Below are 24,818 nucleotides of genomic sequence, written 5' to 3' on the forward strand. Positions count from 1 at the left end.
AGCAGAAGAACAAGGTTCAGATCCAGGCCCTGACAAAGTGCATGTGTCCTGAAGATGTCCCACAAAATGTCCTCACCTTTGTGTCGTGACCGTGGCAGCAAAATCTGGTCTGGGATGTTTACTACTACATTGTTCCCACACCATTTGTATTGTAGATGCAGACTTCATCTCTTATTTGATTTGTAAATATACAGTATATCAATAACAGAAAGGCTCTGTAAACAGGAGAGTCAGCTGTTTATACATTTCTACATGAATTATATAAATTAGATGATTTTATGATGTTATATAATTTGCTCTTTATAGTGTTCTATTAGGAGCTCTAATTAATTCTTGTCCTCTGATTGGTCTTTAGTTCTATGTATAACTCTTATAAAAATAATCCTTATGATATTTATTCCCATAACACTTGCTTATTGAATTCTTACCTCTCTAATTGACCAGGGAGCTTTGAGAGAGATAAATTCCCAAGTTGCCATTGCTCTATAAAATATAACCGAGCAGCTTCCTGGAAAACTATGATGAAGATGAGTAATATGTTAGATTTCAGTGAGGATGACGATGGCAAATTCATTAGATTGTAGTTTACATTTTTCATTATAATGGCTTTTATATTACCTAAGCTTTTCTTCAGTGTTGTCTTAAAAAAAAAAAGAACACAGGCAAATATAGAAATGGCTACATCTTTTCCAACTTCAATATTTCTACATTTTATTTTAGTACAAATCCTTGTAAGTATTCTTTATTATTTGTATTATGTATCTTTGTCTGTTGTGGTAGCATAACGTCATTCACAAATTAGACTAATCCCTTTGTCTTCTTGCAATAAATCCCCCAGTCATTGCAATATGAAAATTAGAATTTTAAAAATTTTACAAATTCTCCATAATGATTGAGCTTTGCATTCAAAATGAGCAATGTGTTAACCATAATGATAACAGGGATATCTCGAGATATAACCACTGGCATCAATGGTAAAATGATAAAAATAATGATGGACAATAAACAATTTAATAACAATAGTATCTCAATTAAGACCGTAATAAAATTCAACAGTTAAACATGGAGCTTGAATAAAATCATAATTACAAGATAAAGCTTACAGGACATATAGCCTCACTGGACCTGGAAAGGTAAGTATCATATAGTAGCTTAAAAATAGGTGTGGATGGGTGGAAACACGGCATCAAGTAGCTCTACGCATTTTGTGGCTGATACGCCACTCATCAGGAGCATGAACGTGAAAATCGAAATCTAAAAATAAAAAATATGAAAATGATCAATAATTATTGAAGGCATGAGCAGGGGTAAAGTAAAATAATAAACATAATGATGGACAATAAACAATTTAATAACAATAGTATCTCAATTAAGACCATAATAGAATTCCACTTTGGTTCTCTGTCACCAACTTCTCTGGCAGCCTACGACTGCCAGCTGTCAATTATTATTTTTCTCTTCACCGGCACAGGTCTCTTTTTCCACATTCTCACAATCAGTCACCCTAAGTGACTCCTAAGTTCAATCTTGATCTTTTTTCACTCTTAACAGTGATTCCTTGTGGTCCCTTGCCCGCCCTGTTGACTGCCTGTTTGGGTCGCCCCGGTTGGGCTGTCCTCCATGGCCCCCGGTTGGAGGTTATCCCGGATGCTTTTGGCACCTCACCGCCGCATCATTGGCTAGCCAATTCTAATCAGTAAGTCTGCACTTCAGTGCTGCTGGGGTTGTCACTTTACCCAGGCTCATGCCTTCAATGATTATTGATCATTTTCATATTTTTTATTTTTAGATTTTCACATGCATGCTCCAGATGAGTGGTGTATCAGCCATAAAATGCGTAGAGCTACTTGATGTCGTGTTTCCACCCATCTACACCTATTTTTAAGCTACTATATGATACTTACCTTTCCAGGTCCAGTGAGGCCATAGGACCTGCAGGCTTTACCTCGTAATTATGATTTTATTCAAGCTTGTCCATGTTTAACTATGGAATTTTATTACGGTCTTAATTGAGATACTATTGTTATTAAATTGTTTGTTGTCCATCATTATGTTTATCATTTTACCATTGATGCCAGTGGTTATATCTCAAGATATCCCTGTTATCATAATAATATAATTATATTATGGTTATTGTTGTTACCACGTTACACCTTTACTTGATACTAACAATTTATGTACATATGTGTACATTGCTATATGAATAAAATTCCTTTTGTTTAACTAAATCACTCCTTCGCTATCATGTGGTTCACATAAAGTCCCACCTTTCTTGTCCTCTTCATTTTGACTCAACAGGGATGGAAATACATGATCCTACCAGTTCATGTAAAGTCCCATAGGGATGGAAATACGTGACCTTACCAGGTCTTGGCTTCCTTAAAGTCCCTAAAAATCTTCTTTTTCCTATTCAATATGTCTCTTTGTCCCAAATCTCTTATCTGTAAAGTCCCATTTTTATATCTTAAAGTGTAAGTCCAGGCAAAAACAAACTCTAAACCTGCTCTCTGCCACATTCTAAACCTAATCTACCCAACCCTGTAAAGCAAAAATTGCTGTACTTACCTATTCTGCAGCCGATCTGGTCCAATTTCCAGCAGCAGAAGCTGTGTGCAGGACATTACCAAAAAACAGCTGTGAAATGGTTGTGAAGTGACGTCACCCATAGAGTTACTATGGGGATTCCGTTGTCGGCTGCCTCTCCTGCACCCGCCTCCACACTGAAGCTGCAGGTGACAGCTGATGCTGGGACTGGATTGGCTTCAGAGTAGTGATCACTGTCATGTGTGTTGAAGCCCACCCCCCCACAGTTAGAATCACTCCCTAGGACACACTTAACCCCCTTACCGCCCCCCTAGTGGTTAACCCCTTTCCTGCCAGTGTCATTTATACAGTAATCAATGCATTTTTATAGCACTGATCGCTGTATAAATGACAATGGCCCCAAAATAGTGTCAAAAGTGTCCAATCTGTCTGACATAATGTTGCAGTCCCGATAAAAAAAAATCGCAGATCGCCGACATTACTAATAAAAAATAAAAAAAAATATGCCATAAAACCATCCCCTATTTTGTAGATGCTATAACTTTTGTGCAAACCAATTAATATACGCTTATTACGTTTTTTTTTTTACCAAAAATATGTAGAAGAACACATATCGGCCTAAACCGAGGAAAAAATTGGATTTTTATATACAGCTTACCTGTAAAATCCTTTTATTGAGAGTACATCACGGGACACAGGAGCTTCATTACATAGTGGGTTATATAGGCACCTCTGGTGATTGGACACTGGTTGACCCCAATTAAGGAGAATTCCTCCCCTATATAACCCCTCCCATATGGGAGGCACCTCATTTTTGTAGCAAAGCAATAAGAAACCACATAAAACCCAAGAGGGGCGTGTCCCGTGATGTACTCTCAAGAAAAGGATTTTACAGGTAAGCTGTATATAAAAATCCCATTTCATACATCACAGGACACAGGAGCTTCATTACATAGTGGGATGTCCCAAAGCAATGCTCAGATTGAGGGGAGGGAGACACAGATCATAATTATAGACCGCCAGGGACCGGAGGACCTAAACTGCAGCCTGCAGTACACTGCGCCCGAAGGCGATATCCTCTTGCCCTCTGACATCCACCTGATAGAATCTGGTGAATGTGTGGACTGATGACCAAGTTGCAGCCTTACAGATCTGAGCCAGGGAGGCCTGGTGATGCACTGCCCAAGAAGCACTTACAGCCCTAGTAGAGTGCGCTTTCACTTGAAAAGGAGGAATCTTCCCCTTTACACTATAGGCCTGAGAAATAACCTGTCTAATCCACCTTGAGAGAGTGGATTTTGACGCCGCCTGGCCCTTCCTAGGGCCTTCTGGCAAAATAAACAAGCAATCAGTTTTCCTTATCTGAGCAGTTGCTTGAAGATATATACTGATTGCTCTAACCACATCCAAAGTGTGCAAAGATTCTTCTTCTGCGGACTGTGGGTCCGGAAAAAAGGATGGTAGGATTACGTCTTGATTCAAATGGAATCCCGAAACCACCTTAGGTAGAAAGGACCTGTTGGGATGCATGACCACCCGGTCCTTATGAATAATTAGATAAGGCTCCTTGCTGGAGAGAGCTGCTAGCTCTGATACTCTTCTAGCCATGGATATGGCTACCAAGAAGACCAATTTTTTAGTCAGGAGAACTAATGAAGCCAGATGTAAAGGTTCAAATGGTTGCCCCTGCAAAGCCGAGAGAACCAAATTCAGATCCCATGGGCATACCGGAGGTTTGACTGGCGGTCTTAACCGCATGGCCCCCTGGATGAAAGCCCGCACCAGGGAATGTGATGCAAGTGGCTTCTGAAAAAACACTGACAAGGCCGAAATCTGCACCTTGATAGTGCTTATGGCCAACTTCATTTCTAGGCCTGACTGGAGAAAGGCCAAGATCCTGCTAATGACATACTTTCTAGGATGCCATTTCCTGAGTTCACACCAGGAAACATATGCCCTCCAGATTTTGTAATAAATAAGCCTGGAGGCTGGCTTTCTGGCATTGACCAGAGTAGAAAGGACTGGCCCCGAAAGGCCACGGTCTCTCAGAATGTGGGTCTCAGCAGCCAAACCATCAAATTCAGACTTTGTAAAGCAGGATGGTAAATTGGACCCTGTGAGAGCAGATCTGGCCGGAGAGGGAGGATCCATGGCCTGCCTACTGCTAACTTCATGATCTCTGTATACCATGGTCGCCTGGGCCAAGCCGGGGACACCAAAAGGACCGATTTTGTCTCCCTCTTGACTCTTCCCAGGAACCGCGACAGAAGCGGGCTCGGGGGGAAGGCATAGATCAGATTGTACTGATCCCAGGGAACTGTCAGAGCATCTGACCCCTGAGCAATTGTCCAGTTTCCTGTTGAACCTGGATGCAAACAGATCTACGTCTGGAGTACCCCACCTGTGACATATGTTCCCGAAACACGTCGGGGTGCAGAGCCCATTCTCCTGGGCACAACTGCTGGCGGCTCAGAAAATCCGCCTGCCAATTTTCCACTCCTGGAATGAAGACTGCATAAAGACACGGAACATGCTTTCCTGCCCAGACAAGTATGCGATTCACCTCTTTTTGGGCCACCAGACTCCTGGTACTGCCCTGGTGATTGATATAAGCCACTGCTGTGGCATTGTCGGACTGAACCCGAACAGAGAGACCTCGTAGTCTGTAAGACCACTTTATGAGAGCCATATAAACTGCCCGGATCTCCAAGACATTTATGGGCAATAGCCTTTCGATCGCAGACCATTTCCCCTGCGAGCACGTCTCCTCCAACACTGCTCCCCAGCCCGTCAGGCTGGCATCTGTCGTGATCATCTTCCATGGAAGAGGAAGAAAAGTTTTGTCCTTCAGCAAATTCTTGGTTTGTAACCACCAGACGAGACTCTTGCGTGTCCCTGGGGATAGACGCATAGGAAGATCCAAGGATTGGGGCTTCCTGTTCCAAGCCGCAAGGATGCATCTTTGCAGAGGTCTTGAGTGGAACTGGGCAAATGGGACGGCCTCGAAGGAGGTGACCATTTTCCCTAACAGTCTCATGCATAATCGAATGGGGGATGACCTCCTGCCCAGAATTAGGCGCACCAGATCCCCAATGGCCAAGGCTTTTGGCCTTGGAAGAAACACCTTGCCCTGAGCGGTGTCGATGACCATACCCAGGTATTCCAACCTGGTGGCAGGCTGTAGGGACGACTTTTCTAGGTGTATGATCCAACCTAGGCGTTCCAGGTGTTCTAGCGTTTATGCTGCGGTTCAGGAACGCTACTGTTTTCTCCATGAGAAGTAAATCGTCTAGATAAGCCATGACGGCTATACCCTGAGCTCTTAGGTTTGCCAAGAGAGGGTCCAGAATCTTCGTGAAGACTCGAGGGGCCGTAGCAAGCCCGAACGGCAAGGCCACAAATTGAAAATGGCGCAGCTCTACCACGAACCTTAGAAATATTTGATGTGCGGGAAAAATTGGCACGTGAAGATATGCATCTTTGATGTCTATTGATGCCATAAACTTGCAGGGAGGAGACTACAGTGCGGATTGACTGCATTCGGAAGGAAAGGACGCGTAAAAACCGGTTCAGATCCTTCAGATCTAGGATAGGTCTGACACTTCCATTTGGCTTCGGAACGGTGAAGAGATTCGAGTAAAATCCTGAACCCTGTTCTTTTGGGTCCACTTCTACTATCACCCCCTGGGATAGTAAGTGATCTAAGGCCAGAAATAGCGGTTTTTGCTTTACTGGATCCCTGGGGATCCTTGACCTTAGGAAACGAGAAGGTGGAATCTCCTGAAACTCTAGCCTGTAGCCCAGAGATACGGAAGAGATCACCCATTTGTCCCGGATCTCTTCCCGCCAGGCTCCTGCAAACTGCAGGAGCCTTCCCCCCACTCGGCTGAGCGGGGGCGCCCCTTCACAAGGAAGCTTTTGGGCTCTGCTTGGCAGGCTTTCGCCCCCAAGTCTTTTTCTGCCCCTGGGCTCGGCCCTGAGCCTTTCCTGTAGAGGAGGGCTGAGAAGGCCGTCACCACTGCTTAGAGCTTGATGCTCCGGGAGAGAGAGCACGCCTAAATGAAGGACGCTTGCTCCTTTTGACTGGAAGGAGAGTAGATTTACCTCCTGAGATTTTTTGGACGAATTTGTCTAACTCTTCTCCAAACAAACATTCCCCTTTAAACGGGAACCCAATCAAATGCTTCTTGCATGACAGCTCAGCTGCCCAATTCTTTAGCCATAGGGCCCTTCGCATTTGTACCAACATGAGAGACAAACGTGATGCTTGTTGGACAGAATCCAAAATCGCATCAATCATGAAACACAGAATATCAGGCAATTCTGCATAATTTTCTACTTCCTCACTGGGAAGGAGCCCAAGCATCTGCTTAACCTGTTCCTTGAGGAACTGACACAACCCCACGGCTGCGACTGTAGGTTGCACTACAGCGCTAGCCATGGAAAAGGAGGCTTTTAATAAGGTTTCCAGCTTTTTATCAGTTGGATCTTTAAATACCTGCGCATTATCCAAGGGACAAGTCAGGTTTTTATTCACGCAAGAAACAGCCGCATGAACAGATGGGACCCCCACTTCTTGGTGAAACTTTCCTCCAGAGGATAATGCATAGAAAACCTTTAAGGAGGAGCAAACAGTTTAACCCTACCCCCACAGTTTAACCCCACGGCTGCGACTGTAGGTTGCACTACAGCGCTAGCCATGGAAAAAGGAGGCTTTTAATAAGGTTTCCAGCTTTTTATCAGTTGGATCTTTAAATACCTGCGCATTATCCAAGGGACAAGTCAGGTTTTTATTCACGCAAGAAACAGCCGCATCAACAGATGGGACCCCCCACTTCTTGGTGAAACTTTCCTCCAGAGGATAATGCATAGAAAACCTTTTAGGAGGAGCAAACAGTTTATCGGGATGTCCCCAATCCTCATACAACAATTCTTCCATTGAGGGATGAATTGGAAAGGAATAGGCAGTCTGTGGGGCTTTCCTGACTCCCAGGGAATAAACAGAGGACGTAGCGACTTCAGCGGCAGGCATTCTGAATGTGGTACGCACCAATTCAGTATAATACCGCACCTGTTTTCTGAGTGCCTGGGAGGAGGGGACTCTCTCCTCTTCCTCTGAATCATCCGACTGCTCATGATCCCTGTCCCAAGACGTGGATCTCTCCTCATTTTCAGAAGAATCATCTGAGAGAGAAATTTCAGCAGAGGGAGGGGATCTACCCCTTTTCCTGCTATCTTTCAGGGAAGCAGAAATAAAATGCATTATTCTCCCTTCAAAACCCTCCAATGTAGCCCTAAGGGAGTCCTCAGTGACATAAACCGGGGCTGGGGCATTAGGAGAGGCTGCAAAACCTGACAGGGGCACTGACTCGTCTTGAGAGGCTGGCTCCAGTCTTGCAGGGGGGGATGGTAACTTACAGGTACTTTTAGAACCCCTGGACCTAGGCGGTGATTTACCAGTGCCTTTGCTACCCCCCCCGAGACCCTCTTACGAGGAGACATAGTCCTAAGCTACAAAGCAGAGGTACTAGTACAAGTGCAATCACTGTTGTGCTTAAAGTCTCACAATAAATATATATGCTTAAACTGTACAGCCTGATGCTGAGTAGGTGTCTAAGGTTTGCCTGGATCCAATCCCCACGGATGCTTACTGCCCACAGCTCCTGTGTCTCCAATTACAGCCCCCTGACGCTCTGGGCCTTTTAAAACTGCCGCCTGGCGCCTGCGCAGTACAGCGCCATGCACACTGACGTGCACGGTTCACAACCACACTCCTCCCCTCCTCCATTAGGCCGGCGCGCATGCACGAGGACCGCGGGATCCAGGGGGGAAAGGAGAACTCCACCGGAGCTGCGTGGGACCCCCAAGCTACGTGGGACCCCTGTGTTACCTTGTTGTGGCAGGGACTGTAGTGGAGACGTGAGACAGCTGGAGAACCAGGCTTCACTGAGCATGTGTACTGAAAGTCATGTAAGTATGCATCAGGCTGCTATTACTCCCTCTAGTGGTGGAAACCAGGTAAGACATACAACTACTCAAAATGAAGAAATCTGTCATATAATTATATATATATATATATATATATAGGATTAACTTCCCTTACCTGTCCTCGCCGCAGGAATTGCTGAAACAGACAAATTCCAGCCTTCACCCATCACAGCGGGCAGTGTTAGCCAACCTTCAGGTTTATCTGGGGCTCTTTCTCGGAAGAGCCTCCTACCTGGACCATGTAAAATTTCATGCACTCTGCATAAACACTACACCAAGTCTGGTTTTCCCAGAGCCCAGTCTTCCAATAGGAGAGGACTTACAGGCCAAACCTCGTTTCTTCGGCTGATGAGGCCCGGGTACCATACCATCTTGGGAGTCAAATATCGGCCCGAGGTATGGATCCGGTTTGTTGTAGCCCTTAAGCCGCGTACACACGGGCGGACTGTCTGGCCAACTTAGTCCATCGAAACACATTTCAGCGGACAGTCCGCTCGTGTGTGGGCTTCAGCGGACTTTTTCAGCGTGCAGTCTGGCGGACTAAGTATTTCGGAATTTCCGTAATATTGTCCGTCGTACTTTGGTTTCAGCGGACAATCCGCTTGTGAGTAGGCTAGTTCGACGGACTAAGTATGGCGCATGCTCAGAAAGGATTTACACGGCGAAAGGTTGCATTGCTGTGTATTGGACTTCCTATTTCTAGTCCCGTCGTACGTGCTGTACACGTCATCGCGCAAACTTTCGACGGACTGTTTGTGCATCCATGTGGTCAAGTCCGTTCATTCGAAAGTAGGACGGACTGTCCGTCGGATTGTCTGACGGACTAAGTTGGCCATACAGTCCGCCCGTGTGTACGCGGCTTTAGGCCCCTGCAGGGACCTGCACAGAGCTAAAGTTTTACGTGACCAACCACCATAGACACTGGCGAAAAAACTGAGGTGCCTCCCATATGGGAGGGATTATATAGGGGAGGAATTCTCCTTAACCACTTGACCACTGGGCACTTAAACACCCTTAATAACCAGACCAATTTTCAGCTTTTGGTGCTCTCACATTTTGAATGACAATTACTCAGTCATGCAACACTGGACCTATATGAAATTTTTGTCCTTTTTTTCACACAAATGGAGCTTTCTTTTGGTGGTATTTTATCACCGCTCGTTTTTTTATTTTTTGTGCTATAAAAGAAAAAATACAGAAAATTCTGTAAAAAAATGAATTTTTCTTTGTTTCTGTTATAAAATTTAGCAGATTAGTAATTTTTTCTTCATAAATTTTGGCCAAAATTTATACTACTACATATCTTTGGTAAAAATAAGTACAAATTGTTGGATATTATTTGGTCTTTGTGAAAGTTATAGAGTCCACAAGCTATGGTGCCAATATCTGAAAATTGATCACACCTGAAGTACTGACGGCCTATTTCAATCCTTGAGACCCTAACATGCCAGAAAAGTACAAATACCCCCCAAATAACCCCTTTTTGGAAAGAAGACATTCCAAGGTATTTAGTAAGAGGCATGATGAGTTTTTTGAAGTTGTCATTTTTTCCCACAATTCTTTGCAATATCAAGATTTTTTTTACTTTTTTTTTCACAAAATTGTCATATTATCAGTTTATTTCTCACACACAGCATATGCATACCACAAATTACACCCCAAAACACATTCTGCTATTACTCCCAAGTATGGCGATACCACATGTGTGAAACTTTTACACAGTGTGGCCACATACAGAGGCCCAACATGCAGGGAGCGCCATCAGGCGTTCTGGAGCACCCAGGACAATTCTGACATTTCTCTCCTACATGTAAAAATCATCATTTATTTGCTAGAAAATTACATAGAATCCCAAAACATTATATATGTTTTTTTAGCAAACACCCTGGAGAATACAATGGTGGTCGTTGCAACTTTTTATCTCACACGGTATTTGTGCAGCAATTTTTCGAATGCTTTTTTTGGGGAAAAAAAGTTTTGTGCTTAAAAAAAAAAAAAGACACAGTAAAGTTAGCCCAATTTTTGCATAATGTGAAAGATGAAGTTACGCTGAGTAAATAGATACCTAACATGTCACTCTTCAAAATTGCACACGCTCGTGGAATGGCGCCAAACGTCACTTCCCCCATAGGCGACGATTACATTTTTTTTTACTGGTTATATGTTTTGAGTTACAGAGGAGGTTTAGGGCTAGACTTATTGCTCTTGCTCTAACGTTCGCAGCGATACCTCACATGTGTGGTTTGCAAACCGTTTTCATATGTGGGCGGGACTTACGTATGCGTTCGCTTCTGCATGCAAGCACATGGGGACAGGGGCGTTTTAAAAAAAAAAAAATGTTATTGTTCTTTTTACTTTATTTATTTTAGTTTGACATTTTTTCCCCAAAAATACATTTTTTGATCACTTTTATTCCTATTACAAGGAATGTAAACATCCCTTGTAATAGGAATATGGCATGACAGGTCCTCTTTACAGTGAGATATGGGGTCAATAAGATCCCACATCTCACCTCTAGGCTGGAAAGCCTGAAAAAAAAAAAAAAGATTCTGGCTTTGACCGTATTGGCGAGTCGGTAGAAGCACCGGAGGGTGCTGGGAGGGGGGGATGTCTATGGCTGGGTATTGCAGGGTATCACCGACTATGGCTGGGTATGGCTGGATATCTCTGAGTATGGCTGGGTATCTCAGAGTATGGCTGGGTATCTCAGAGTATGGCATTGCAGAGTATTGCGTTGCAGAACATTGCAGCTTATTGGCGGGTGTTGCAGAGCATTGCAGAGTGTTGCAGGGTATTGGTGGGTGTTGCAGAGCATTGCAGAGTGTTGCAGGGTATTGGTGGGTGTTGCAGAGCATTGCAGAGTGTTTCAGGGTATTGGCGGGTGTTGCAGAGCATTGCAGAGTGTTGCAGGGTATTGGCGGGTGTTTCAGGGTATTGCAGAGTGTTGCAGGGTATTGCAGTGTTGCAGGGTATTGCAGAGTGTTGCAGGGTATTGCAGAGTATTGCAGGGTATTGCAGTGTTGCAGGGGATTGCAGTGTTGCAGGGTATTGCAGAGTGTTGCAGGGTATTGCAGTGTTGCAGGGTATTGCAGAGTGTCGCAGGGTATTGCAGAGTATTGCAGAGTAATGGCAGGAAATTGAGGGGTTACATTTTGGTGAGCAGCGATGTGGGCACTGCAGATGCAGCCCACAGCGCTGCTGACACCGATCTCTTCCCCCTCCGCTGTACCGATTGGTATAGAGAGGGGGAGGGAGGACCGGCGTCATAACATGACGCCGGTTTGTTTACAAGTGATCACTCCGACATGTTTCAATTTAGTTTGGGTACAACGTCGCACGACCGCCCAATTGTCAGTTAAAGCGACGCAGCGCTGAATCACAAAAGGTGCTCTGGTAAGGAAAGGTGTAAAACCCTCCGGGGCTGAAGTTGTTAAATTAACAAGGGTTAACAAGCCCAGAACAACTGTTTGTGCATTGGAAAATATGGCTCTGTATTTTTACATTGTAACTACTATGAGACAGAAAGGAATATTTTGCATGCTCTGTTTGCTATCTACCACATCTTGCATATATCATATATCATAAATCAGTGTCTACAAATACCACCATTCCATCATTTTTCAGAAACACAGATCCCATTTATGGCATGCAAGCCATTTGTCCACAAGCCTACTTTAAAAATGTTTTCATTTTCCTTGGAAATGAATTGAAGGTATTAATAAAAATTGAACTATAACATAAGTTTAGTGGTACTTGTGGTATTAAGAATCTATTCACATCACATGTGGTGGAACTGTGTGTGATGGTATCAGAAACCATGAAATCAAACTGAGACAGAAGTACAGTTAAATCACACTTGTTTAATAATAAAAGTAAAAAGAACAAACATAGTAAAAACATAGCCAAAGTTCAGTAACCAGAACAGATGGTCAGCCAAGCCAGAAATCAGCCAAAGTAGTGAAACAGCAAGCAGGATCTGGAGCCAGAAAGGATGTCAGCAAAGCCAGTATTTAAACAGGAACGCAGGAGATGGTTTCTTGTGATGTGACCAAGGCGAAGGCAGAGCTCCCCTGGACTGGATGGCTTAAGTAGGCAGGACTGAAGAGCAGGATCACCAACAGCTGATTAACTGTGGAGAGATAGGAGCTGCCAATTAACTGACAGCTGAGCGGTCAGCTCAGAGAAGGAATGGCTGAGCCCATCCCTGGCAGCACAGTCCAATTGCAACCTGACCGCAAAACAATTAGAACGGCTTGTCTCCTACCCATTGCATTGTAGTGGTGTGAACTGAAAAAAGTACAGCAGATGTGTACTTTTATTTGGCGCAATCCACCACCTTACACTGTGCACCAGCCGATACAACATAATGAAATATTAGTGTGACATTTTAATAAAGTTAATCAAAAGAAAGTGAATAGTGCAATGTGCAGCAATTGATGCCATCGGCACTGCAGCCTTCCCATCACATTCATCACACACACCAGCCACTACATTGTAATGCAGACACTGGTATGAAAAGGGTCTGAACATTTTCTTTGACAGCATACTTGTACAGTATCTCACAAAAGTGAGTACACCCCTCACATCTTTGCAAATATTTTTTTTATATCTTTTTATGTGGCAACACTGAACAAATTACACTTTGCTACAATGTAAAGTAGTGAGTGTACAGCTTGTTTACCAGTGTCAATTTTCTGTCCCCTCAAAATAACTCAACACACAGCCATTAATGTCTAAACCATTGGCAACTAAAGTGAGTAAACCCCTAAGTGAAAATGTCCAAATTGTGCCCAAAGTGTCAATATTTTGTGTGGCCACCATTATTTTCCAGCACTGCCTTAACCCTCTTGGGTATGGAGTTCACCAGAGCTTCACAGGCTCCCACTGGAGTCCTCTTCCACTCCTCCATGATGACATCCCGGAGCTGGTGGATGTTAGAGACCTTCCATTTGAGAATATAATAAATTATTTACAAAAATTTGATGGGTGTACTCACTTTTGTGTGATACTGTATATTGTTCCTAGCTTTACTTTGATTGCTCTTTTAAAGGTGTATTATTTTAATTATTATTATTTCTCATTCTATTCCATCATCATTTTGTAACTATTCATAGTTACAATGTTAGTAAGGTTGAATAAAGACATCAGACCATCCAGTTCAACCTGAGTGAGTGTCTACAATTGCCCCTACCCCTGTACGTCTCACACTCACATCAGTCCCTACCCTCAAGGAGCCAACAATCCAAGGTCCCCATTCATATACTGGGCCGATTTTGGACAGAAGCCAATTAAACTACCAGCATGTCTTTGGAGTGTGGGAGAAAACTGGAGTACCCAGAGGAAACCCACGCAGGCACAGGGAGAACGTGCAAACTCCAGGCAGGTAGTATCGTGGCTGGGATTTGAACCAGCAACCTACTACACCACTGTGTCACCTGCATTTACTTCTATTTCATTCTTTCCCACCTGGCTATGCTAGAAAAAAATTGAAAATGCATTACAACTGTATTCATTATTTTGTGGTAATTATAACTTTTATTTGTAAAAATACAGTCATTTGGAAAAGTAAGTACACTCCAGGGAAATTGAATGTTTGCCTATTCAAAAAGGCGGAAAATTCATCAAAGAGAAAAAGGTAATCTAAACCATGGGTTAAACATTTCTTTCCTTCTGATTTTGACCAGTCATTGCTGTTCCCACAATAAAACCCTTGTGTATCGCTGTTGTGCTATTGATTTATGTCATGTACCAGGTCATTACCTTGAGAGTTTTCATCTCATCCCTTTTCTTCTCTCTTTTCCATCCCTCTTCTTCTTTTTTTCTTTTTTTCTTTTATTTATGTTTTATATTTAAAAAGTTGGTTTATTTCTCATCAACATAGAGAATCGATCTCTCTTTTAGAGGGTCTATTCTTCAAAACTTTCTTTAAATACTGGTTGTGCTGAGCTAAAGTTAATCAGGAAAAGAGTTTTACTTTTTAATTATATCTGCCCCCACCTGTTCACAGCTTGAACCCATTTGGGGTGGACAGGTGGTCTGGAGGCATATTTCATTAATTCTCTCATATAGTTCGTTCCTAATTTAGTTCAGTACTTATAATATTATAGTATACAATCTCTATGTTACTTATACTTTCACTTATAACATACCTAATCTATGTGATCAATACCTGATTATAACTATATTGTTAATTTACGATACTCATGATATGATGCTTGTTATGATCTGTAAACTTCCCTTTTTTTTTCACTTGAAATTCAATGAAAAGATTTAACAAGGAAAAAGGTAATCTATTAGAACAATAAAAAAAACATATAATATCAATAGATCTAATGATGTACTGTGGAAAAAGGAAGTACACCTTTGGTCTAAGAAGCTGGAATTGCCTTCATTAGCAGAAATTACTTTTTTTTTTGTGTTTTACATGACAGCCCACCAGCCTCTAAGATCAATGACATGTTTGACCTCTTCCTGCAAATTCCTTCAGTTGTAAGATGTTTGTGGATTTCTTTGCATGAACTGTCCATTTTAAACCCCTACAGCATTTAAATAGGATTCAAATCAGGTCTTTAAAAAGGAAGTAAAGCCTCTAAAAAAAAAATATATATACACCCTGCAAGACAAAGGCATAATGAACTAGCATGCATAGCATACTAGCTCATTATGAATTACTTACCTAAGATCGAAGCCCCTGCATCGGCCCTCATTCGCATCCTCCAACGCCACCATCTATCCCGGAGAGACTTCCAGGTATCGGAGTCACGATACCCGGATGTCATTTTGGGATAGATGGTGGCGTCGGACGATGCAAATGAGGGCCGATGCAGGGGCTTCGATCTTAGGTAAGTAATTCATAATGAGCTAGTATGCTATGCATGCTAGCTCATTATGACTTTGTCCTGCAGGGTGTATTTTTTTATTTCATATAAATGATATATTGCTCACACATGCCATGGTTATATGTAGAATTGCACCCCAAAATACATTTAGCTGCTTCTCCTGAGTACGAGGATACCACATTTGTGGGACTTTTTTGGGAGCCTGGTACGGGACCTCGAAAACCAATCATCGCCTTCAGGATTTCTAAGGGCATACATTTTTGATTTCACTCCTCACTGCCTATCACAGTTTTGAAGGCCATGGAATTCCCAGATGGCACAATCCCCCCCCCCCCCCCAAATAACCACATTTTGAAAAGTAGACACCCTAAGCTATTTGATGAGAGGCATGTTGAGTCCATGGAATATTTTATATTTTGCCACAAGTTGCAGGAAAATTACAAACTTTTTTTTTTGAACCATGTTGTCACTAAATGATATATTTCTCAAACACGCCATGGGAATATGTGGAATTACACCCCAAAATACATTCTGCTGCTTCTCCTGAGTATGAGGATACCACATATGTGGGACTTTTTGGGAGCCTAGCCACGTACGGTGGTATTTGGTGGAATTTGATCACCTCTGTGGTTTTTATTTTTTGTTAAAAAATAATATTTATATTTTGTATTAAAATGTTGCAAACAGGTAATTTTTTCCTTCGTTGATGTATGCTGATGAGGCGGAACTGATGAGCACTGATAGGTGGCAGTGATGTGCACTGATGGGTGGCAATAACGGGCACTGATTGGCACTGGTTGGCTACACTGGTGTGTATTGATAGGTGGCACTTGTAGGCATTGATAGCTGGCATTCGTGGCCATTGATAGGTGGTACTGGTTGGCACTGGCAGTTGGCAATAGTAGGTGGCACTGGAAGGGGGTTTTGGTGGGCACAGATGTGGCAGAATTGCCTCTTCCTCTTCAGGACTGATATCCCTTGCACACAAGCAGGTGATCGGCTTTTTTTTCTCCTCACACTGTCAGCATGAGGAGAAAAAAAACGATTACCAAGCTTTTGTTTACATCATGTGATCAGCTGTCGTAAGCTGACAGCTGATCACGTGGTAAGTGGCCGGGATCTCAGTGACTCAGTAATCACAGTGCGTGCAAAGGGTAGGCCGTCATATGATGGCCCTCCTGGAAATTCAGATAAAACAAAGACAATTCCATAGCTCAACTCACCAACCAGTCTGCTGATCAACCAAATTAACCTGTCTAACCATCTGTTAAAAGCAGGGGTTTAGTTAGCACACATTTGCAAACGCATATGAAAGCTGCAAGGCCTTGTCACGGCACCCTGTGTTGCTTGCAGTCCTAACACAAATTTATAAGTGTCTCCACAGTGGAAGCACATGCATGGAATGGATAGATGTAGAACAGGTGCCTGAAGACTGCCCAAGCCCCCTTAAAGGTACAGGAGCACACTGGACACCCAGCAAGAGCACAATGGCAGCAAAGGTGCCCAGTGTGTCCCTGGACCATATATACAAACAGTGACAAAAAACTGGCCACTGTCCACACCCATAGCTGGCCTTCATAGTGAGGAGCCCATGGAGGGCATATACATATAAAACAAAGACAATTCCATAGCTCAACTCACCAACCAGTCTGCTGACCAACCAAATTAGGTTGAAAATTCAGGTCCACGCTGTGGCTTTCATTCGGCTATAGCTTGCATCATATGTTTTAACCACTTCAGTAAAGGGCACTTTTACCCTCTTCCTGCTTAGGACAATGTTCAGCTTTCACTGCTGTTGCACTTTAACCACTTCAGGACCGCCGTATTGCCAATGTACGTCAACACAATGGCACAGGCAGGCACAATCACGTAGATGTACGTGCCTGCCTTCCAGCGGGTGGGGGGTCCGATCAGACCCCCTCCCGCTGGATACGACGGTCCGGTTCGGTCCAGGAGCGCTCCGTGATGAGGGGATGGCCGTTGGTTTTCGGCCACCCCCTCTGGATCGCTCCTGGCCAATGAGAAGCTTCCTCCCACTGTGTATTGTTTACACAGGAAGGAGGAAGTGATGTCATTCTCCTCGGGGCGGTCTTTTTGACCAGACTACGAGGAGAAGACTAATAGTAAGTGTGCACCAACACTACACTGACATGTAGGTACACACAGGCACACAAACCCCCCCCGATCGCCCCCCGCCCCCCCTCCCCCCCAGTCACAGTGTCACTGATTGCATTGATCATTTCTTTAGTGATCAATGCATTCAGTGTCAGTTGTGACAGTAAAAACTGTCAGGACAGTTAGTGTTAGGTCCAGGGTAGCCCCCTATCACCCCCCAATAAAGATTTAACCCCCTGATTGCCCCTAGAGTTAACCCTTTCACCCCCTTTTGCCAGTGTCACTAAGCGATCATTTTTCTGATCGCTGCATGTGTCGCTAGGTAGCTAGTTATTTTTTTAGGTTCACCGCCAGGTTTTTATATCGCTAGGTACCCCGATATACTACCCAATAATGGTTTTAACCCCCTGATTGCCGCTAGTTAACCCTTTCACCCCCTTTTGCCACTGTCACTAAGCGATCGTTTTTCTGATCGCTGCATTAGTGTCGCTACAGTCGCTAGGTAGCTAGTTATTTTTGTAGGTTCACCGCCAGGTTTTTATAGCGCTAGGTACCCCGATATACTACCCAATAATGGTTTTAACCCCCTGATTGCCGCTAGTTAACCCTTTCACCCCCTTTTGCCAGTGTCACTAAGCGATCATTTTTCTGATCGCTGCATGTGTCGCTAGGTAGCTAGTTATTTTTTTAGGTTCACCGCCAGGTTTTTATATCGCTAGGTACCCCGATATACTACCCAATAATGGTTTTAACCCCCTGATTGCCGCTAGTTAACCCTTTCACCCCCTTTTGCCACTGTCACTAAGCGATCGTTTTTCTGATCGCTGCATTAGTGTCGCTACAGTCGCTAGGTAGCTAGTTATTTTTGTAGGTTCACCGCCAGGTTTTTATAGCGCTAGGTACCCCGATATACTACCCAATAATGGTTTTAATCCCCTGATTGCCGCTAGTTAACCCTTTCACCCCCTTTTGCCAGTGTCACTAAGCGATCATTTTTCTGATCGCTGCATGTGTCGCTAGGTAACTAGTTATTTTTTTAGGTTCACCGCCAGGTTTTTATAGCGCTAGGTACCCCGATATACTACCCAATAATGGTTTTAACCCCCTGATTGCTGCTAGTTAACCCTTTCACCCCCTTTCACCAGCGATCACAGTATAAGTGTCACTGGTGACGCTGGTTAGCCAGTTAGTTATTTAGGTTCCCCGTCAGGTTTTTATATAGCGCCAGGGACCCCCATATACTACCTAATAAAAATTTGAACCCCCTGATTGCCCCTAGTTAACCCTTTCACCACTGATCACCGTATAAGTGTTACGGGTGACTCTGGTTAGTTTGTTTTTTATAGCATCAGGGCACCCACCATTTATTACCCAATAAAGGTTTAACCCCCTGATCACCCGGCGGGTGATATCAATTAGGTTTTAGGGTCAGGGTCTGCGTCGCCCCAGGCAGCGCTAGGTTAGTGCCAGTACCGCTAACACCCACACGCAAAGCATACACCTCCCGTAGTGCTATAGAATCTGAACAGATCAATATCTGATCTGATCAGATCTATACTAGCGTCCCCAGCAGTTTAGGGTTCCAAAAAAACGCATTGTTAGCGGGATCAGCCCAGATACCTGCTAGCACCTGCGTTTTGCCCCTCTGCCCAGCCCACCCAAGTGCAGTATCGATCGATCACTGTCACTTACAAAACACTAAACACATAACTGCAGCGATCGCAGAGTCAGGCCTGATCCCTGCCATCGCTAACAGGTTTTTTGGTAGCATTTTATATTTAAATCCGGAAGGCAGTGCTTGGTTTCGGGGTTCCGTACGTGGCTAGGCTCCCAAAAAGTCCCCCACATGTGGTATCCCCGTACTCGGGAGAAGCAGCAGAATTTATTTTGGGGTGTAATTTGACTTCTGCCCATAGCATGTGTGAGCAATATATCATTTAGTGACAACTTTGTGCAAAAAAAAAAAAAGTTTGTAATATTCCCGCAACTTTTGGCAAAATATAAAATATTCCATGGACTCAACATGCCTCTCAGTAAATAGCTTGGGGTGTCTACTTTCCAAAATGGGGTCATTTGGGGGGGTTTTGTGCTATTTTGGCATTTTATGGCCTTCGCAACTGTGATAGGTAGTGAGGAGTTAAATCAAAAATTTGCACCCTTAGAAATCCTGAAGGTGGTGATTGGTTTTCGGGGTGCCGTGCGCGACTAGACTCCAAAAAAGTCCCACACATGTGGTATCCCCATACTCGGGAGAAGTAGCGGAATATATTTTGGGGTGCAATTCCACATATAACCATGGCATGTGTGAGCAATATATCATTTAGTGACAACTTTTTGTAAATTTTTTTTTTTTTTGTCATTATTCAATCCTTTAGGACAAAAAAAATAAATATTCAATGGGCTCAACATACCCATCAGCAATTTCCTTGGGATGTCTACTTTCCAAAATGGGGTCATTTGGGGGGGATTTGTACTGCCCTGCCATTTTAGCACCTCAAGAAATGAGATCGGCAGTCATAAATTAAATGCTGTGTAAATTCCAGAAAATGTACTCTAGTTTGTAGACGCTATAACTTTTGCGCAAACCAAAAAATATACGCTTATTGACATTTTTTTTACTAAAGACATGTGGCTGAATAAATTTTGCCCTCAATGTATGACTAAAATTTAGTTTATTTGATTTTTCTTATAACAAAAAGAAGAAAATATCTTTTTTTTTTAAAATTTTCGCTCTTTTTCCATTTATATCGCAAAAAAAAAAAATCGCAGAGGCAATCAAATACCATCAAAAGAAAGCTCTATTTGTGGGAAGAAAAGGACGCAAATTTCGTTTGGGTGCAATATTGCATGACCGCGCAATTACCAGTTAAAGCAGCGCAGTGCGAAATTGCAAAAAGACCTCTGGTCCTTAAGGTGTTTATTGGTCCGGAGCTGAAGTGGTTAAATGACAAGTGTGCCGTCATGCAACACTGCTCCCAAACAAAATTTTTATAATTTTGTTCACACAATTAGAGCTTTCTTTTGGTGGTATTTTTGGGTCACTTTTATTCCTATAAAAGTTGTAATAGAAAAAAATGCATGGCAGGACCTCTTTAATGTGAGATCTGAGACCTGGGGGATCTCAGATCTCACATTTACAATTAAATGCAATTAAAATAAATAAATAAATAAAAACATTCTTTTTAAAAAAATTATAATTTTCCCTAAGACCATAGGGGCGGAAATGACATTTGACATTGCTTCCATCATCCAATGTTATGGAGCCGAGTGAGGGTCATCTTTCCCTCACTTGGCTCCATGCTACTGAGAGGATAAGATTGGATCATCTCCACTGCTACCGTCAGCTCTGGTAAGCGATAAAAGTGATCTTGTGGTGAATCCACCACAGAGACCACTTTTATCTGAATGCGGACCGTCCGCCCATTGAAGAAAATACCAGGGATATGGCTGCTATCTGCTACCATAACTCTGTTATTCTACATCAAACTACCAACGTACAATGAGGGGGGTTTGCGGGAAGTAGTTAATCCCCACTGTTTTTTTGGGGGTTTTTTTTGCTTGCTAAAAAAAACAAAGAGACAGAAAAATTAGATAGAAAACATGTTTTTCTTTGTTTCTGTTAAAAAAATCCAAATAAATAATTGTTTTTCATAAATTTAACCCAAAATATATTCTGTTACATTTCTTTGGTGAAAGTACTCCAAATCAGTGTATATTCTTTAGTCTGTAGGAAAGTTATAGAGTCTATTTATATGTAAATTAGTCAAACCTGATGTACTGACAGAATTAATTTCTTGAGGCTCAAAAATGCCAGGACAGTAGAAATTCCACTCCAAATTACCCCTTTTAAGAAAGTAGACAGTTCGAGGTATTTAGTAAATGGCATGGTAGGGTTTTTGAAGTTTTATTTTTTAATTTCTTTAACTATGAGAAAAAAATACATGTTCACAATTTTTTTTTACATACTGTCACTAGTGCAGTAGAGCATCATCATATGTGCCGGTGATCAGGGACACTGACTGCTGACAGTACGATAAGATAATGTATACATTTTTTTTCATTACATTGTTTTCCTTTTTTTTAATGATTTTTTTTTTAACACAATGTTACCATAGTAACATTATACTACTCTGGAGAAGTGATCAGGATTTTTTTTTTTTTTTACACATTATGTTTGCTTATAGCAGTTTATGTCATTGCTATAAGCAAGCACTTTACTGAAGGAAACTGATTTATTCAGTTTGTTTTGTTGTGATTAGCTGTGATTGTTCAAAGCTAATCACATGGTACAGATGGGCTGTGATTGGCCTTGTCTGTAATTGGTCATGTCGGTCACATGGTATCAACAGTGAGCCAGTACACTGATCAGTCATTGTCTGTGTGGCCACCTGATATAATGTCCAGTCAGGATGGGAAAGCCATCGCCTGACTCTCATCCTGCTATAGGCCGGGAGGGAAGGTGTTAAAATAATAGAGTGCATCAAGCCAAATTATCATAAATTAACCCAAATGCAATGAACATACTGTATGTTCATTTGTGTTCATATATTTCTGTTCATAAATGTAAAAGTTGTAGTAAGATTTATACTGGTAATTAGGAACGTGTACTTTGGTAGCATTCACCTTCAACAGGATAATAAAAAAATATTTTTTTCAGTTCATATACCTGACCACACAGAAACAAACATATTTGGGAAACCGAAGTCATATGCACAATCTATTTTCCATGTTGGGAATTTTTTTACAGTCTCCCACTGTAACTTAGGAATATTTCTGTCCACATGATGGGTGCATAATGCTCCTTATTTAGAGAATGTACAGTATGGGTCAAGAAAAGAAAAATTATCCAATAAGCAGATCATGAGTCCACAAACCTAAATGTTCACTGTATGACAATCATTCAAGCTTTGGAGACGGCACACTTTCTCTGCAGTATCTAAAAAGCAAATTATATGTGCAGGTAGTAAGGACTTTTAGTAAGGACTTAAAGACTTTTATTGGGTAATCACTAAGCGAAAGATTTCGTGCAAATGTTCTAGCTCCTCCTAAAGATTGGTGAATGGATAGGTTAAATCACACTGCTATAGCAGAATTCATTCTTTTAGGTCTTACTGATGTCCCGGAGCTTCGGATTTTACTCTTTTTTACATTCCTTCTCTGTTATCTGTTCAACATATTAGGGAACGCCAGCATTTTTGCCCTGATTATTCTTGATCACTCCCTTCACAAACCAATGTACTTTTTTCTTGCCAACCTTGCTTTCCTGGACTTCTTCTACTCTACCACTACTGTCCCTAAAATGCTATTTGGCTTACTCATTGGAGACAAAAGAATATCCATAATTGGTTGTAATGCTCAGCTATATTTCTACCATCTCTTGGGAAGTACTGAGGCCCTCCTTCTCACTTCCATGTCATATGACAGATATGTTGCCATTTGTAACCCTCTTCAATATCATCTCATCATGGCAAGAACAACTTGTAGTCAGTTGGCCATAAGTTGTTGGCTCATTGGGTTCCTCTACTCATTATCACAAACAATTATAACATTTAGGTTGCCTTACTGTAACATAAAGCAGATCCGCCATTTTTATTGTGATATTAAACCGGTTCTAAAACTAGCTTGTGCAGATACACATTTGGATGAACTCATCACATCAGTTATATTTGCACTTGTCGCTGTGAGTACCTTCACACTTATCATTATTTCCTATATATTTATTGGAAGCCATGTCCTGAACATCCGGTCTTCTCGTGATAGAAGAAAAGTTTTTTCTAATTGCACTTCACACCTCACTGTTGTATTTTTGTACATCGGAACTGCACTGGTGACATATCTGGGGCCAAGCACTGACAACTCTCTAGAACGAGACAGAATGAGTGCTATTCTGGTTACTGTTATTACACCAGCTTTGAATCCTCTTATATATACCCTGAGGAATGCAGAGGTAAATCGGTCTATTAAGAAGATTTTTTTCAGAAATCAGAATTTAAGATTGCATTGAAAATCAAAAATGTTGTATCTGTCTGTTAGTATGTTAACATGATTAATTACTGTAAGGTCCAACTCCACAGAGTGCTAAGCATTTGTAAACTGTAGCTGGGGTGTGTAATGATTTTAATCATTGATATGATTATTATGAATATTTAAAGCAGGGGTATAGCTACAATTCATCAGACACCACTGCAAAAGTTTTATGGGGTCTCCATGCAATATTTCTTCTTGGCAGTGTCAATTGGGAAACTTTCCCATTGGTGTAACATAGGGTCCAATGCAGGGATCTACTGTAATTTTCCAAACAAAAGAAGCTGTGCAATTATTTTTTTACCTTCATTTCCCTCCTTACCACTCTGCCCTCAGTAGATTACCAGCATTTTCACCAGCCTTTTTCGGCATCAACTGATCCTTTTATAGTATCAGTCTTTAGGGTCTTGGTGTAAATTTTAGATCCTTCAACCACCCTAGCCAGTAAGGATTTAATGGTTTGATTTAGTAGTCAGTCAATAATCATAATAATAATAATGATCATATGCTATTACACACAATTAGTCTGACAACTGTATATTGTATTTGGGTTATAGAGTTCCAAACTCCAGCTATCATATCTGTTTTTAGCGACTTTTTAACCTTGTGAAAGATTAATATCAGAATTATGTTAAGGTTGGCCAGAAGCTTTGGAGGCATTTAATCTACTCACAAATGGGGAGGGAACAAGGGGAATCTGTGTCTCTTTCTCAACTACACCCCTAGGGGTCCCATCAGGTGAGCAAAGGTTTTCTGCCCTGGACTGACACTTGATTTCAATTAAATGTAAATGAAGATGTGAATAATTGGTACCTGTTGATCAATAAAAAGGAAAAACTAGGAGACACTTTCCTTTGCTGTGGAAAAGTGGTAAGGGTCATTTTGTAGCACTGGAAGCTCACAAGCAGAGAGGTTGGAACAGGGGGTTTATCTGTACGAAAAAATACATGTACACACAACCAAGGAGGTAGTGACCCCTGCTATCAGGATTTACTTAATTGTGTAATCTGTATATCAACATTTTAGTTTACAAAGTAAATGTTTATGCTGGCCAATGCCTGATCACAACATTCTCCAGATAGCTTATTAGTTACATATTTACATAGTTGCTAAGGTTGAATAAAGACATCAGTCCATCAAGTTCAACCTATTTGGGTGTGTGTGTGTGTGTGTGCTCATGTCAAAAATTATATCCCATATTCCTATATACTGTGCTCACTAAGATGCCCATCTAAGAGTTTTTTTTTAAGCTATCAATACTTCCCGCTGACACAACCGAATGTTGAAGTGAGTTAAACTTATAAAGGA

The 24,818-nt window shown here is 42.1% G+C and overlaps 1 protein-coding gene across 1 annotated transcript; it reads left to right on the forward strand.

Moving 5' to 3' along the window:
- The first annotated feature begins 528 nt into the window (after nucleotides 1-528).
- On the forward strand, nucleotides 529-24,818 carry LOC143942291 (olfactory receptor 5V1-like). The gene is made up of 2 exons (XM_077463526.1): nucleotides 529-731; nucleotides 22,144-24,818. The coding sequence occupies exon 2, from the start codon at nucleotides 22,546-22,548 to the stop codon at nucleotides 23,488-23,490; it is 945 nt and encodes a 314-aa protein (XP_077319652.1). The 5' UTR covers nucleotides 529-731; nucleotides 22,144-22,545; the 3' UTR covers nucleotides 23,491-24,818.

This window comes from Lithobates pipiens, unplaced genomic scaffold, assembly GCF_037356315.1.
Source record: "Lithobates pipiens isolate NorthernLeopardFrog02 unplaced genomic scaffold, aLitPip1_a1.2 Scaffold_30, whole genome shotgun sequence".
In the NCBI taxonomy this organism is placed as follows: Eukaryota; Metazoa; Chordata; class Amphibia; order Anura; family Ranidae; genus Lithobates; species Lithobates pipiens.